Here is a 17,208-nt window from a genome sequence, read left to right as displayed (position 1 = left end):
CAGATTTTCATACTTACCGCTGCTGGCAGGGCTGCACTGACAGTTTTGACCTGTTGCTATTCTGGGTGCGGCCTACGGATCGGGAGAGTGCCGGAAGTCGATTGCAAATTCAATCGGCTTCGTAGTATATCGGCGCACCTCTCCCCGGTGGTACTTGGACACGCCGCCGCAAACAGGTACCCAAGGATCCCGCCCAGGCTTTGCGATCGTGTTTTCGCTGCGGAGGGTCAAATCGCGGCAAAAACCCAGTCACAAACCACTCGAAAATCTGGCCCTGTATATTTAGAGTGAAGTTCAGCACAAGTCTCTGCCAATTAGAGTCTTGGCCTTAAAATTGGTTCACACCCAACTTTGTGCACAAACACAATGGCAACAATGAAATGCTGCGCTGAAACTGATGAGCAAAAGGTTCACATAAAATTGGTTCTCTTGCACCATCAGGATGTGACCTGCCTTCTGGGGATGCCAGTCTCGCTCCAAGAGGCAGTGCGTTGATTGTGAAGAAGGTGAAAATTAGCTTGTGGGGATCCGCGCAGTGAACCTACCGGGAAAGGGGTGGGGGAGGAGGAGATCTGGATGGGGACAATGGTGGCCAGCAGCAGGCCGCAGTTTTAATGTAAAACCAGGAGGAACATACCTTCTGACTCCACATTCATGTACGAAACCAAACATGTACTTACTTTTTGGCGATCCATTTAATGATCGTAGGACTGACATATGAAGAGAGACTGGATCGACTGGGCCTGTATTCACTGGCATTTAGAAGAATGAGAGGGGATCTCATAGAAGTATGTAAAATTCTGACAGGACTGGACAGGTTAGATGCAGGAACAATGTTCCCGATGTTAGGGGAGTCCAGAACCAGGGGTCACAGTCTAAGGATAAGGGGTAAGCCATTTAGGACCGAGATGAGGAGAAACTTCTTCACTCAGAGAGTTGTTAACCTGTGGAATTCCCTACCACAGAGAGTTGTTGATGCCAGTTCATTAGATATATTCCAGAGGGAGTTGGATATGGCCCTTACGGCTAAAGGGATCAAGGGGTATGGAGAGAAAGCAGGAAAGGGGTACTGAGGCGAATGATCAGCCATGATCTTATTGAATGGTGGTGCAGGCTCGAAGGGCCGAATGGCCTACTCCTGCACTATTTTCTATGTTTCTATTTGGATGCTGTTACTTGAGAAAACTTACCGCAGCATGCGTGACATATGTTGCGGTCAGTTGCAATCCAACATCAAAAAGGGGCCTTAAATAGGCATTTGCCCCCCCAATTTGCATAGGCAATGGGTCTAAAGTTTATTTCAGGTAGGCATCCTGGAAATTGCAAGGTGCTGCAATTAATATGGCCGGTAGCAAATGCTCGGCATGGAATGAGTACGTGCACACTACACATCATATTCGACCCATTTAATTACTTTATTCTTTGTTCCAAAAGCAATATGATATATGGGAATTTAACTTGGAAGCAGATAGGAAGCAGGTGAATAGGTTTCCCTCAGGCCCTGCTGAATTTAACCGCAGAGCCTGATTAACTTTTTTTCACTGTGTCCTGCCTGCAGCCAGCCAGGTTGGCTGGCTTGCTATCGGGTGGGTAGGCTTGCGGTACCAGGCGCAGAGAGGAGATGGGATTGGAGGCCGGGATCCAGGGTGGGGGTGTCGGAAAGCTTGGATCTGAGGTGGGGGGAGTCGGACGGCTAGGATCGAGAGAGTACTGGGGGGTGGTCGGATGGGGTCAGAGATCGTGTGGGGGGCGGGTGTCGGAAGGCTGGGATTGATAGGCTGGAAGGGAGATTGGGGGTCGAAGGGGGGCCTGGGGTCCAGTGATCAGAAGACCGGAGGTGGGGGGGGGGGTGTGGCGGGGATCAGAAGAGCGGAGGGGGAGGGGGGACAGGGATCAGAAGACCAGAGGGGGGACTGGGGGCTGGGGATCAGACCAGAGGGGGGGACTAGGGACCAGGGATCAGACCAGAGGGGGGGGGGACTGGGGGCTGGGGATCAGACCAGAGGGGGCGACTGGGGGCCAGGGATCAGACCAGAGGGGGCGACTGGGGGCCAGGGATCAGACCAGAGGGGGGTCTGGGGGCCAGGGATCAGACCAGAGGGGGGTCTGGGGGCCAGGGATCAGAAGACCAGAGGGGGGACTGGGGGCCAGGGATCAGAAGACCAGAGGGGGGACTGGGGGCCAGGGATCAGAAGACCAGAGGGGGGACTGGGGGCCGGGGATCAGACCAGAGGGGGGTCTGGGGGCCAGGGATCAGAAGACCAGAGGGGAGACTGGGGGCCAGGGATCAGAAGACCAGATGGGGGACTGGGGGCCAGGGATCAGAAGACCAGATGGGGGACTGGGGGCCAGGGATCAGAAGACCAGAGGGGGGACTGGGGGCCGGGGATCAGACCAGAGGGGGCGACTGGGGGCCAGGGATCAGACCAGAGGGGGGTCTGGGGGCCAGGGATCAGAAGACCAGAGGGGGGACTGGGGGCCAGGGATCAGAAGACCAGAGGGGGGACTGGGGACCGGGGATCAGACCAGAGGGGGGTCTGGGGGCCAGGGATCAGAAGACCAGAGGGGGGTCTGGGGGCCAGGGATCAGAAGACCAGAGGGGGGGGACTGGGGGCCAGGGATCAGACCAGAGGGGGGACTGGGGGCCAGGGATAAGAAGACCGGAGTGGGGCCAGGGATCGGAGGCCAGATGGGGGATCGAAGATCAGCGGCCTCATTGTGGAGACAGTTCGGGGATCTCTTGGGGGAGATCTGAAGGGTTGGGGGAAGGGGAAGTCCGATTGTGGGATGTTGGCAAGGCAGGAATGCTGGATCTAGCAGATAAGTAGAAAGGCATATCCATATCCAGCTATCCTCGCCTTCCTTTAGCTGCCGGGATTCCTGAGAAACCCGGCTGCCCAGAGTTAAATTTAAAATGGAGATTCAAAATGAGGCACGCAGCCTCATTATAATATTTATATTATATTTATAAGTGCCAACCCGCCTCCTGAGATTGGGTTGGCCACCCACCCCCGTCCCACCTCCGTTAAAACTGAAAGTGAGTGCATTGGAGGCAAGTTGGGGTGGTGATTCAGATTTCTATCACTTTAACCTCATACGCGACTCAAACCTGTCTTTTTCGAGGTTAAAATTCCCTCCAATGTGTACACAAAGTTGTATGTTTCTTTAATTAAGTATTATGAATGCTTTCAAAATTACACATTGCCTCCGAAAATATTTAACATTTCATATTTATTTCTTAGTTTTCTCTCTATTCCTGTAATGTACTTACCCTGTAACTCTTTTACGAAATAAGGCTACTGAAAGTTGCCAATGCTTGATCCTAGTTTATCAGCATGAGGCACATCTCTAGCAAGCCCACTTGGGATTTTTTTACTTCTATTTTTGTTTCCCTTTACTCACTTTTGACTACATTTATTTCCAAGTTGCCCAACTAAAGTAAGCAAATTAAAATGACAGACAGATCTAATATGCAAGCTTATAACCTTCTGATTGGGAGTCAAATGTTTAACTGCTTGGGTTCCATACCTTTTGCAGTACTTTCAAACCTATGGCCTCAGCAATGATATATTTTCATCAAAAGCACATGATGGTTGTCCTGCTAGCACAAATGGGAGAGTTTCCCTTCCAAGCAAAATATTGTAAATACAAGATTGAAAGATGCACATTAGTCAAAGATTAGATAACAAAATAAATAAAAGTTAAAATAAAACAGAAAAAGGAGGCTTATGACAAATGTCAGGAGCAAGATTCATTTAAAAATCAGGAAAATTATACAAAGTACAAGAGGGAATTGTAAAAGGGGGATCAAGGGGTATGGCGAGAAAGCAGGAATGGGGTACTGAAGTTGCATGTTCAGCTATGAACTCATTGAATGGTGGTGCAGGCTAGAAGGGCCGAATGGCCTACACCTGCACCTATTTTCTATGTTTCTATCTATGTTTATAAGTTAATAAGGGTGGCAGAGGTTGCGAGAAACGATTAGCAGGCAACATTAAATTGAACCCTTAAACATTTTATAAACATATAAAGGCCGAAATTGCCCCTTTTTTTAAAAGGCGGTAAGGCCTTTCTGGCCGGGGGCAGGCGGCAGGGCCGGCCCATCCGCAATTGACCCCAGGTCGGGGGTGGCACAAACGGGTGTCTGCTGCGCCCCGTTCATGGTCAGTGCGGTGGTGATGGACACCATCCCGCTCCCGAACCAATCCCGCCTCCAACAGCATCCCAAAGCGCTGGGAGGCAGTGTCAGAGTTAAAGAGCCAAACTTTCCGACTCTTTCCTCTGACTCCTGCCAGGTGGTAATATCTGCCCAAAACGGGGCGGTGGGCAATTCTCCCCACCCCCCGCCCCGCCCCCGTAATCAAGTGTAAATGGTTAGCTAGGGAAAAACTTGGGAATATTAAGAATCCAAAGGGAAATCCTCATTTATAGGCAGAGGACATGGCTAAAGTCAATGAGTACTTTGCATCTATCTTTACAAAGAAAGCCGAAGATGTGAAGGTTATACTAAAAGAGGAAAGGGCAGTTATGGACAAGATAGTAATAGATTGAGAAGACATACTAAAAAGATTCACGTTACTGAAAGTTGGTAAGTCACGTGGTCCAGATGGAATGTATCCTAGGTTGCTGAAAGAAACAACAAAGAAATAACAGAGGCATTGGTCACAATCTTTTAATCCTAATTGAATCATAGAATCATAGAATGGTTACAACACGGAAGAAGGCCATTTGGCCCGTCGAGCCCATGCCGATTCTCAGCTAGTCCCACCCCCCTGTTCTTTCCCCAGAGTCCTACAATTTGTTTTCCTTCAGATACTTATCCAACTGACTTTTGAAAGATAAATTTGAGTTTGCCTCCACCACCCTTTCAGACAGTGCAATCCAGATCTTAACCACTTGCTGTTGACATTTTTTTTTCTTACGTCGACTTTGGTTCTTTTGCCAATCACTTTAAATCTGTGTCCTCTGGTTCTCAACCCTTCTGCCAATGAGAACAGTTTCTCTCTATCTGTCCAGACCCCTCATGATTTTGAACACCTCTATCAAATCTCCTCTCAATCTTCTCTGCTCCAATGAGAACAACCCCAGCTTCTCCAGTCTATCAACGTAACTGAAATCCCACATTCCTGGAATCAGTGCAAATCTTTTCTGCACTTTCACATCCTTCCTAAAGTGCAGAGCCCAGAATTGGACATCAAACTCCAGTTGAGGCCGAACCAGTGTTTTATACAGGTTCATCATAATTTCTACACTTTTTTACTCTCAACCTCTATTTATGAAGCTCAGGATCTCATAATCCTTTTTAACTGCTTTCTCAACTTGTCATGCCACTTTCAAAGATTTATGCACACATACCCCCAGGTTTCTCTGTTCGTGCACTCCCTTCCAGATTGTACCATTTAATTTATATTTCCTCTCCTCATTCTTGCTACCAAAATGCATCACATCACACTTTTCTGCGTTAAATTCCATCTGCCACGTATCTGCCCATTTCACCGGCCTGTCTATGTCTTCCTTAAGTCTATCGCTCTCCTCCTCACTGTTCACTATACTTCCAAGTTTTGTGTCATCTGCAAATTTGAAATTGTGCCCTGTACACCCACATTCAAGTCATTAATATATATCAAGAAAAGCAGTGGTCCTAGATCTGACCCTGTGGAACACCACAGGCTAAATGAGTGGGCAAAAATCTGGCAGATGGAGTATAATGTGGGAAAGTGTGAGGTTATCCACTTTGGCAGAAAAAAATAAAAAAGCAAATTATTATTTAAATGGAGAAAAATTATAAAATGCTGCAGTACAGAGGGATCTGGGGGTCCTTGTGCACAAAACACAAAAAGTTAGTATGCAGGTACAACAAGTAATCGGGAAGGCAAATGGAATGTTGGCCTTTATTGCAAGGGGGATGGAGTATAAAAGCAGAGATGTCCTGCTACAACTATACAGGGTAACCCTAACCCTAAAAGAAATACAGGGTATTGGTGAGGCCACACCTAGAGTACTGCGTACAGTTTTGGTCTCCTTATTTAAGGAGGGATATACCTGCATTGAAGACAGTTCAGAGAAGGTTCACTCGGTTAATTCCTGAGATGAAGGGGTTGACTTATGAAGAAAGATTGAGCAGGTTGGGCCTATACTCATTGGAGTTTAGAAGAATGAGAGATGATCTTATTGAAACATATAAGATTCTGAGGGGCTCGACAAGGTTGGTGCAGAGAGGATGTTTCCACTCATGGGGGAATCTAGAACTAGGGGGCATAGTTTTAGACTAAGGGGTCGCCCATTTAAAACTGAGATGAGGAGGAATTTCTTCTCTGGGAGTGTTGTAAATCTGTGGAATTCTCTGCCCCAGAGAGCTGTGGAGGCTGGGTCATTAAATGTATTTAAGGCGGAGATAGACAGATTTTTGAGTGATAAAGGAGTAAAGGGTTATGGGAAGCAGGCAGGGAAGTGGAGCTGAGCCCATGATCAGATCAACCATGATCTTATTGAAGGCGGAGCAGGCTCGAGGGGCCAAATGGCCCACTCCTGCTTCTATTTCTTGTGTTCTTATACCTTCCTCCAGTCCGAAAATCAACCGTTCACCACTACTCTCTGTTTCCTGTCACTTAATGCTGTATGCAGGCAGCCACTGCCCCTTTTATTCCATGGGCTACAATTTTGTTGGCAAACCTATTATGTGGCACCTTGTTGAACGCCTTTTAGAAATCCATGTACACTATGTCATCCGCATTACCCTCATCAACCCTCTTTGTTACCTCATCCAAAAACTCGATCAAGTTGGCTAAACACAATTTGTCTTTAACAAATCCATAGTGGTTTTCTTTAATGAATCCACCCCGATCCAAGTGATTGTTAATTTTGTCCTTGATTACTGTTTCTAAAAGCTTCCCCATCACTGAGGTTAAATTGAGTGGCCTGTAGTTGCTGGGTTTATCCTTACACCCTTTTTTGAACAAGGGTGTAACATTTGCAATTCTCCAATCCTCTGGCACCACCCCCATATCTATGGAGGATTGGAATATTATGGTCAGTTCCTCCACGATTTCCGCCCTCAATTCCCTCAGCATCCTAGGTGCATCCCATCTGCTCCTGGTGATTTATCTATTTTAAATACAGCCATCCTTTCGAATACCTCATCTTTATCAATTTTTATCCTATCAAGTGTCTCCATCTCCTTCACTATGTCTATGACAGCATCTTCTTCTTTATTGAAGTCAGATGCAAAGTACTTATTTAGTACCTCAACCACACCCTCTGCCTCCATGCATAGGTCTCCTTTTGTGTCCCTAATCGTCCCCACCCTCCTCTTATTACCATTTTGCTATTTATATGGCTACAGAAGACTATTGGGTTGCCTTTTATGTTGGCTGCCATTCTATTCTCATACCCTCTCTTTGCTCCTCTTATTTTCTTTTTCACTTCACTGACCTTTCTATATATAGCCTGATTCTCAGATGTATTTGCAACCTGATATCTTTTTCTGCTTCATTATATTCTCTATCTATTTTGTCATCCAGGGAGCTCTGACTTTAGTTGCCCTACCTTTCCCCCTCATGGGAATATACCTCGACTGTACCCAAATTATTTCCTCTTTAAAGGCAGCCCATTGTTCCACTACAGTTTTGCCTGCCAACCTTTGATCCCAGTTTACCTGGGCCAGATTCGTTCTCATCCCACTGAAATTGGCCTTCCCCCAGTTAAACATTTTGGGCCCAAGTTTCCACATGATTTGCGCCTGATTTTTAGGAGCAACTGGTGGAGAACGGACTATCTTAGAAATCGCAATTCTCCACATTTTTTTTTCTGCAGTTCTAGTCAGGTAGAACAGTTCTACTTTGGAACAGAATTTTTTCTTCAAAAGTGGGCGTGTCCGGCCACTGACGCCTGATTTCAAAGTTTCCACAGTGAAAACGTACTCCAAACTAAAGTAGAATGGAGCAAGTGAAGATTTTTGTAGAACTGAAAAAACCCGTTCTACACATTAAAAAATCAGGCGCAGGTTACAAATTAGGCGTCCAGAACGAGGTGGGGGGGGTGGGAGGGGGGGGGAAGGGAACTCATTAAATTCTACAATAAGTCCTTACTTATACTTCTACAAATATTATACAAATAAATCCAACCTGAATAAACATTTATAAGCAAAGAAAAGATTAAATAAACCATCTTCCTACCTGTGTGAAAGTGCTTCAGGCACGGAGAATTCTGCAGTCAGCCTGAGGCGCCCGTTCTTCCCGCGGGGGGGGGGAGGGGAGAGGAGGCGCCCGTTCTTTCCCGCGGGGGGGGGGGGTAGGAGGCGCCCGTTCTTCCCGCGGGGGGGTAGAAGGCGCCCGTTCTTTCCACGGGGGGGGGAGGGGAGAGGAGGCGCCCGTTCTTCCCGTGGGGGGGGGGGAGGGGAGAGGAGGCGCCCGTTCTTTCCACGGGGGGGGGGGGGGGGTGGCGCCCGTTCTGCCCGCGGGGGGGGGGGGAGGGGAGAGGAGGCGCCCGTTCTTTCCCGCGGGGGGGGGTAGGAGGCGCCCGTTCTTCCCGCGGGGGTGGTAGGAGTCGCCCGTTCTTCCCGCGGGGGGGTAGAAGGCGCCCGTTCTTTCCACGGGGGGGGGAGGGGAGAGGAGGCGCCCGTTCTTCCCGTGGGGGGCGGTAGAGGAGGCGCCCGTTCTTTCCCACGGGGGGGAGAGGAGGCGCCCGTTCTTCCCGTGGGGGGGAAGGAGACAGTGAGAAGGCTGCAAATGCTGATGTGCTGATGGCAATGTGCTTTTATTAAAAAAATGTTCAAAAATTAAACAGCTACAAAGAACTGCAAAAATGGGCGAGTGCCAATGTTTTTTTCACACTGAGCATGCGCGAACGCTCCAATGCGCACACGCAGCCTTGCCGGCAGGAAAAAACTAATTTAAATAGTACCCGCCCCCTCCCACTTACAAAATCGGTGCGAGTGTAGGCTCCGCCCCCCGGGCACCGCGCCAGGCAGACAAGGAGCTGCAGAACGCTCCAGAATCGCGATTTTTTTTTTAGGCGCCGTTTTAGGCATGAAAAATGGGCGCCCAGCTCGGAGGGGCGCCCGTTTTTTATCGTGTGGAAACTTGGGCCCTTTAATTCTAGATTTCTTCCTGTCTTTTTCCATAGCTAATCTAAAACTTATGATACTATGATCACTGTTCCCTAAATGTTCACCTACTGACACTTGCTCCACTTGACCTATCTCATTCCCAAGAATCAGATCCAGCAATGCCTCCTCCCTCGGCGGGCCATAAACATACTGATCAAGAAAGTTCTCCTGAACACACTTCAGAAATTCTTCCCTTTCTCTGCCCTTCACACGATTACGATCCCAATCTATATTAGGATAGTTGAAGTCGCCCATTATTGCTATATAGTTCTTGCACCTCTCTGTAATTTCTTTGCAAATTTGCTCCTCATATCTTTACCACTATTTGGTGGTCTATAGGATACAGGAGTAGTGCTGGAGGACTGGAAAGTTGCTAATGTTATACCACTATTCTAGAAAGGGGAGAGGGATAAACCAGGAAACTACAGGCCAGTTAACTGAACATCAGTGGTGGAGAAGTTATTGGAAACCATTGTCAAGGAAAAAGTAAACTTTCATTTGCAAAGGCATGAGTTAAGCAAAGAAAGCCAGCATGGATTTGTTAAAGGCAAATCATGTCTGCCTAACTTGATTGAATTCTTTGATGAGGTAACAGAGAAGGTTGATCAAGGTAGTACAGTGGAAGTTGTATATATGGACTTACGAAAGCCATTCAACAAAGTGCCACACAGGAGGTTTACTCAGAAGATGGAAGCCAAGGAATTAAGGGGAAAGTGGTGGTATTGATATACAATTATCTCAGTTACAGGCAACAAAGAGTGATGGATCATATGGACGAACTTCAACTATTGTACATCCCTGTTTGGAGTAAAAATAAAACGGGGAAGGTGGCTCAACCATGGCAAACAAGGGAAATTAAGGATAGCGTTAAATCCAAGGAAGAGGCATACAAATTAGCCAGAAAAAGCAGCAAACCGGAGGACTGGGAGAAATTTAGGATTCAGCAGAGAAGGACAAAGAGTTTAATTAAGAGGGGGAAAATAGAGTACGAGAGGAAGCTTGCTGGAAACATAAAAAACGACTGCAAAACCTTCCATTGATATGTGAAGAGAAAAAGATTAGTGAAGACAAACGTAGGTCCCTTGCAGTCAGATTCGGGTGAATTTATAATGGGGAACAAAGAAATGGCAGACCAGTTGAACAAGTACTTTGGTTCTGTCTTCACAAAGGAAGACACAAATAACCTTCCGGATGTACTAGGGGACCGAGGGTCTAGTAAGCAGGAGGAACTGAAGGATATCCTTATTAGGTGGGAAATTGATGGGATTGAAGGCCGATAAATCTCCAGGGCCTGATAGTCTACATCCCAGAGTACTTAAGGAAGTGGCCCTAGAAATAGTGGATGCATTGATGGTAATTTTCCAGCAGTCTATCGACCCTGGATCAGTTCCTATGGACTGGAGGGTAGCTAATGTAACACCACTTTTTAAAAAAGGAGGGAGAGAGAAAACGGGTAATAATAGACTGGTTAGCCTGACATCAGTAGTGGGGAAAATGTTGGAATCAATCATTAAAGATGAAATAGCAGCGCATTTGGAAAGCAGTGACAGAATCAGACCAAGTCAGCATGGATTTATGAAAGGGAAATCATACTTGACAAATCTTCTAGAAGTTTTTGAGGATGTAACTAGCAGAGTGGACAAGGGAGAACCAGTGGTTGTGGTGTATTTGGACTTTCAAAAGGCTTTTGACAAGGTCCCACACAAGAGATTGGTGTGCAAAATCAAAGCACGTGGTATTGGGGGTAATGTACTGACGTGGATAGAGAACTGGTTGGCAGACAGGAAGCAGAGAGTCGGGATAAACAGGTCCTTTTCAGAATGGCAGGCAGTGACTAGTGGAGTGCCACAGGGCTCGGTGCTGGGACCCCAGCTCTTTATAATATATATTAATGATGTAGATGATGGAATTGAGTGTAATTACTCCAAGTTTGCAGATGAGACTAAACTGGGTGGCGGTGTGAGCTGTGAGGAGAATGCTAAGAGGCTGCAGGGTGACTTGGACAGGTTAGGCGAATGGGCAAATAAATGGCAGATGCAGTATAATGTGGATAAATGTGAGGTTATCGACTTTGGGGGCAAAAACACGAAGGCAGAATATTATCTGAAAGGCGGCAGATTAGGAAAAGGGGAGGTGCAGCGGGACCTGGGTTTCATGGTTCATCAGTCCTTGAAAGTTGGCATGCAGGTCCAGCAGGCGGTGAAGGCGGCAAATGGTATGTTGGCCTTCATAGCAAGGGGATTTGAGTATAGGAGCAGGGAAGTTTTACTGCAGTTGTACAGGGCCTTGGTGAGGCCCCAGCTGGAATATTGTGTTCAGTTTTGGTCTCCTAATCTGAGGAAGGACGTTCTTGCTATGAGTGAGTGCAGCGAAGGTTCACCAGACTGATTCCAGGGATGGCAGCTCTGACATATGAGGAGAGACTGGATCAACTGGGCCTTTATACTCTGGAGTTTAGAAGGATAAGAGGGGATCTCATAGAAACATATAAGATTCTGACGGGACTGGACAGGTTAGATGCAGGAAGAATGTTCCCGATGTTGGGGAAGTCCAAAACCAGGGGACACAGTCTTAGGGGCAGGCCATTTACGACTGAAATGAGGAGAAACTTCTTCACTCAGAGAGTTGTTAACCTGTGGAATTCCCTGCCGCAGAGAGTTGTTGATGCCAGTTCATTTGATATATTCAAGAGGGAGTTAGATATGGCCCTTACAGCTAAAGGGATCAAGGGGTATGGAGAGAAAGCAGGAAAGGGGTATTGAAGGAATGATCACCATGATCTTATTGAATGATGGTGCAGGCTCGAAGGGCCGAATGGCCTACTCCTGCACCTATTTTCTATGTTTCTGTGTTTCTATGGTGGATGGATGTTTCTCAGACTGCGTGGTGGTTTACAGTGATGTTCCCAAGGGTCTATTTTAGGTCTATTATTCCTTTCAATTTTTATAAACAACCTAGATTCGGGTGTAAGGAGCAGCATTATAAAGTTTGCAGATGATACGAAACTTGGTAAAGTAGTAGATAGTGATAAGGATAGTTATAGGCTTCAGGATGACATAGACACAATGGTGAAAGCATGGCAGTTGAAGTTCAATGCGGAGAAGTGTGAAGTGATGCACTTTGGGAGGATTAATGTGGAAAGACAGAATACTATAAATGGCATGATTTTGAAAAATGTAGCTGAGCAGAGAAACTTTGGTGTCCATATAAACAAATCCCTAAAAGTGGTAGGGCAAGTTGATTAGGTGGTTACAATGCATCTGGGTTACTTGGGTTTATAAATAGAGGCATAGAATATAAAAGCAAAGCGATCATGCTGGAACTTTATAACTCACTGGTTAGGCCTCAGCTGGAGTACTGTGAACAATTCTGGGAACCACACTTCAGGAAGTATGTGAAGGCCTTAGAAAGGGTACAGAGGAGGTTTATCAGGATGTTACCAAGGATGAGAGACTTCAGTTAGGAGGAGAGGTTGGAAAAGTTAGCACTATTCTTCTTGGAACAGAGAAGGTTCAGAGGTGACTTATTAAAGGTTTTCAAGATGGTGAGATTTTGATAGATTAGGTAGAGAAAAATGATTCCCTCTGATGAATGGGTCAATAACCAGAGGTTATAGATTATAATCATTGACAAAATATCTAGAGGGGAGATGCGGAGAATATTTTTCACTCAGAGAGTTGTTGGTAGGGAACGCTCCACCTGAAAAGCTGGTGGAAGCTGATTCCATAAATAATTTTAAATGGGAGTTGGACAGGAACTTGCGGATGAGATACTTACAGGCTTACAGACAAAAAGCGGGAATGTGGGACTAGGCACGACTGCTTTTTCAAAGATACAGCACAGGCACAACGGGCCGAATGGCCTCCTGCTGTGCTGTAAGTTCTATGATTCCATGAAACTCACCAACCTCTTTTGCATTTTGGTGTGGAAGATACTCTGACATTGCCCATCTTGTCCCCCTAGAGTACTGCCTTCTACTGGCACATCATGATGAGGCATTGATGGTGACTCTGAAGAACATTATGCTGTGATTGTCCTGACTGCTTAACTAGGAAGATATTTAATGATGAGAGATACTTAAGGGGAGAAAGTGAGACACACATTGAGCAGTAATTAGGATGTAAATTACAAAGTGTTAACAACAGTGCCCAATTCCAAATCTCCATTCTTCAATATTCTGCAAAGCATTTTTAACTCGATATAATATTGATTAACAGTTTCAAAATCAAACTGCTTTTTCCAGCTCTGGACACTTTTGAATTCTCATCTATCAACAAAATGTTATCAACTTTCATGTTCTTTGTAACTGTATATCAAAAGGTATTACTTTTATAAATAATTTACAATAGAGAAGCTAGCAGCACTTACACAGACGCACAGGTTCCTCAGTCATCAATAATGTGTCAAAAAACATGACAATAAAACATTTACCTTATCCTGTACCTGTCAGGGTCCCTTCCGCGATACTGTTGAAGTATTGCAACAGCGCTACAAGCCTTTGGATCCAACCGTGCGGGTGGCAACATCAATCACAGCAGAGAATGAGGCCAGAGAGGAGATGAAAAGAGAAGAATGGAGAAACCGTGTACATGACAATGTGTAAGTCACTATCTTTAACACCTTATATATACATATTTTATGTAGTTTGTAGCTATTGTTACTCTTGAGCATTAATTATAACTTGTCATTAATGATTTGGTAAAGCAATAATGCAATGTTACATTTCAATTTAAAAATAAAATACCTCCATTTTATATTTAATAATTATATATAGCAGAACATTGAGGCCTAGTAATTGGATCATGCACACATTAGGACGTGATGTGTATCATACGATGCATGTGTTTAAAGACGTTGCCGACAGGACCACGGAAAATTGGTCTGCCGGCCTCATTTGTTTATTACTAATAAGCTGCGGGTGTCAGTCGTGGCCCAGAGGCAACTTGCTGGTAATGGATGCACAATAAGATTGGCCTGTGGGAACGCTGGCTAATAGCCTAAGGTGTATCCGGGTGTGGGGAGGCAATCAGGAAATGGCCCGTGGTTTTAATTGGTGCTGGATCGAGCACCTCTGCTCCTCCTTGCTCCATTCAGGTAAGTATTTGTTTTAAACTTACTTTTTTGGCCGTCTCCAGCAGTCCCTTTAAGGAATTGCATGTAGATCTGGTAATTCTGAACGCAGCAGATCTGAATTAATTTCCAGTTTGTGTCCTAAAACAGGTTAGGCCCCTTCGTAGCATTTGGTATCGGATGTATTTCCAACACTACACAGGTGTTGGAGGTTGGCTCACTAAATTAGATTTCTTTGCCCCTGTTTTCTGCCTGGAAAACGGGCACAACGCAATCCAATTCTTAGGCCATAGTCTGGTTAACATGAAAGTGAGACTCAGACAATTTATTAATGTCATCATAACTGAAATGTGTCACTAGTTTAGAACTCCAAAATATGTTATTCTTTCTAATCTTAATGAAATCTTATTGTTTCCTATTACTTTCCCGTTTACTTGTCTTAAAAATTTGATTTGAAAAGAGAGGCTCCTACCTACATACTATGTCCATACCATACAATTTGACAGAAAATAATATCTTAACTGAACAATACTGGGGAAATATTATTTTCCTGTATATATTATTCTGGTGTAAATCTATTACCGTTGGCCCGAATGTATTCTATAGTCTTATAACTGTTCAGTTACCATTTTTCTTTGAGGGGTGGAATGTGTTATGTCTTGAATAAAGAGTCAGACTAGATACTGCAAGCTCAAAGTAAGGTGTGACCGTAGTCCTTTATTACAGATCTCAGAGTGCCTCTCCAGCTTGTGAGGCTTCCTTATATACAGGTGCTCCCAAGGGATTGTGAGATCCCTTGGGACTCCAGGGGATAAGCCCTCTGGTGGTTAGACATGATATTTACAAGTTTACATACATAACAACACTCCCTCCCAAAGTCAATAGTGTAACTATTTACAATGTGAGTCGATCTGGGGCCTTCCTTTCCATGGTTGATCGTCTCGATGCAAATGCTGGTTTTGGTAAGTCATTTGTTGGGCTGCTGCGCAGCTGGCCTTGCTGGGCTGCTGGGGGTGGTGAGTCCTGCTGGGCTGCTGCGGGTGATGGGTTCTGCTTCGTGGTCAATCGCTGGTTCGGTTGCCACTTGTGTGTGTGTTGGAGGGTTGAAAAAAGTGGAGTCTATTGTGGGTTGTTCTCGAAAGTCCGTAAATCTGAGTTTCGTTTGGTCCAAGTGTTTCCTGCAGGTGAGTCCATTTGAGAGTTTGACCACAAACACCCTACTCCCCTCTTTGGCCAAAACAGTGCCTGGAAGCCACTTGGGTCCTTGTCCATAGTTCAACACAAATACAGGATCATTTATTTCAATTTTGTGTGACACCTTTGCGCAATCATGATAGGTATTCTGTTGAAGCCACCTGCTCATGTAGATCAGGGTGGACTAACGAGAGCCTTGTCTTAAGTGCCCTTTTCATGAGCAGTTCAGCGGGAGGAACCCCAGTGAGCAAGTGGGGTCTTGTGCGGTAACTGTGCAGGACTCGAGATAAGCGAGTCTGCAGTGAGCCTTCAGTTATCCTTTTCAAGCTCTGCTTGATTGTTTGAACTGCTCGTTCTGCCTGACCATTGGACGCTGGTTTAAACAGGGCAGATGTGACATGTTTGATCCCATTGTGGGTCATGAACTCCTTGAACTCGGCACTGGTGAAGCATTGCCCATTGTCACTCACAAGGACATCAGGCAGGCCGTGCATGGCAATCATGGCCCGTAGGTTTTCAATGGTGGCAGAGGACATGCTTGCCGACATTATCACACATTCAATCCATTTGGAGTACGCAGCTACAACCAATAAGAACATTTTTCCCAAGAATGGGCCTGCATAGTCAACATGGACCCTCGACCATGGTTTGGAAGGCCAGGACCATAAACTTAGTGGTGCCTCCCTGGGTGGATTGCTTAACTGTGAGCATGTATTACATTTGTGCACACAGGACTCTAACTCTGCATCGATACCGGGCCACCACACGTGGGATCTGGCTATCGCTTTCATCATTACGATGCCTGGGTGGGTACTGTGGAGATTACTGATGAAGTGTCCCTGCCCTTTTTTGGCACAACTACCCGATTACCCCATAGGAGGCAGTCTGCCTGTATAAACATTTCATCTTTGCGCCGCTGGTATTGCTTTATTTCTTCCTGCATCTCTAACGGGACACTAGACCAACTCCTGTGGAGCACACAGTTTTTTACTAAGGAGAGCAAGGGGTCCTGGCTCGTTCAGGTTCTAATCTGTCGAGCGGTAACAGGTGATTGCTCACTCTCGAATGCTTCCATTACCATAACTAAATCTGCAGGCTGTGTCATCTCCAACCCCGTGGTGGGCAATGGCAGTCTGCTGAGAGCATCGGCACAATTTTCTGTGCCTGGCCTGTCGCGGATGGCGTAGTTGTATGCGGACAACGTGAGCGCCCATCTCTGGATGCGGGCCGATGCATTCGTATTTATCCCCTTGCTTTCTGAAAAGAGGGATATAAGCGGCTTATGGTTGGTTTCCAAGTCAAATTTGAGACCAAACAGATATTGATGCATTTTCTTTACCCCGTAAATTCACGCTAACCCTTCTTTTTTGATCATGGTGTAGGCCCTCTCAGCCATAGATAGACTTCTGGATGCATAAGCAACCGGTTGCAATTTCCCAAATTCATTAGCTTGTTGCAATACACACCTGACCCCGTACGACGACGTGTCACATGCTAGTACCAAACGGTTACATGGATCGTACAATACAAGCAATTTGTTTGAACATAACAGCTTCCTAGCTTTCTCAAAGGCATTTTCTTGGCTTTTACCACATACCCATTCATCTCCTTTACGCAGTAAAGAGTGCAGGGGTTCTAACAATGTGCTAAGACCCGGTAAGAAGTTACCAAAATAGTTCAGGAGTCCTAGAAATGACCGCAGCTCCGTTATGTTCTTCCCCCCAGGAACTCAACTTCAGGCGCCAGGAAAACGCACTTCGAGCGTTTTAGCCTGAGCTCCACACGATTAAGCCAACTAAAAACCTCCTCCAGGTTCTGCAGGTGCTCGACGGTGTCCC

General features: G+C 46.0%; 1 protein-coding gene across 1 annotated transcript in view; it reads left to right on the top strand.

Moving 5' to 3' along the window:
- Nucleotides 1-17,208, top strand: part of spata17 (spermatogenesis associated 17) — a 516,063-nt gene that overhangs the window by 176,754 nt on the left and 322,101 nt on the right. The window contains exon 8 of the mRNA XM_070889444.1: nucleotides 13,557-13,705. Within this exon, the coding sequence (XP_070745545.1) occupies nucleotides 13,557-13,705 (149 nt within the window). The remainder of the gene's footprint in view (nucleotides 1-13,556; nucleotides 13,706-17,208) is intronic.

The sequence above is a fragment of the Pristiophorus japonicus genome, chromosome 9 (genome assembly GCF_044704955.1).
Source record: "Pristiophorus japonicus isolate sPriJap1 chromosome 9, sPriJap1.hap1, whole genome shotgun sequence".
Lineage (NCBI taxonomy): Eukaryota > Metazoa > Chordata > Chondrichthyes > Pristiophoridae > Pristiophorus > Pristiophorus japonicus.
Note: the sequence above shows the minus strand (reverse complement) of the source record. Positions and strands in the feature narration are given on the sequence as shown.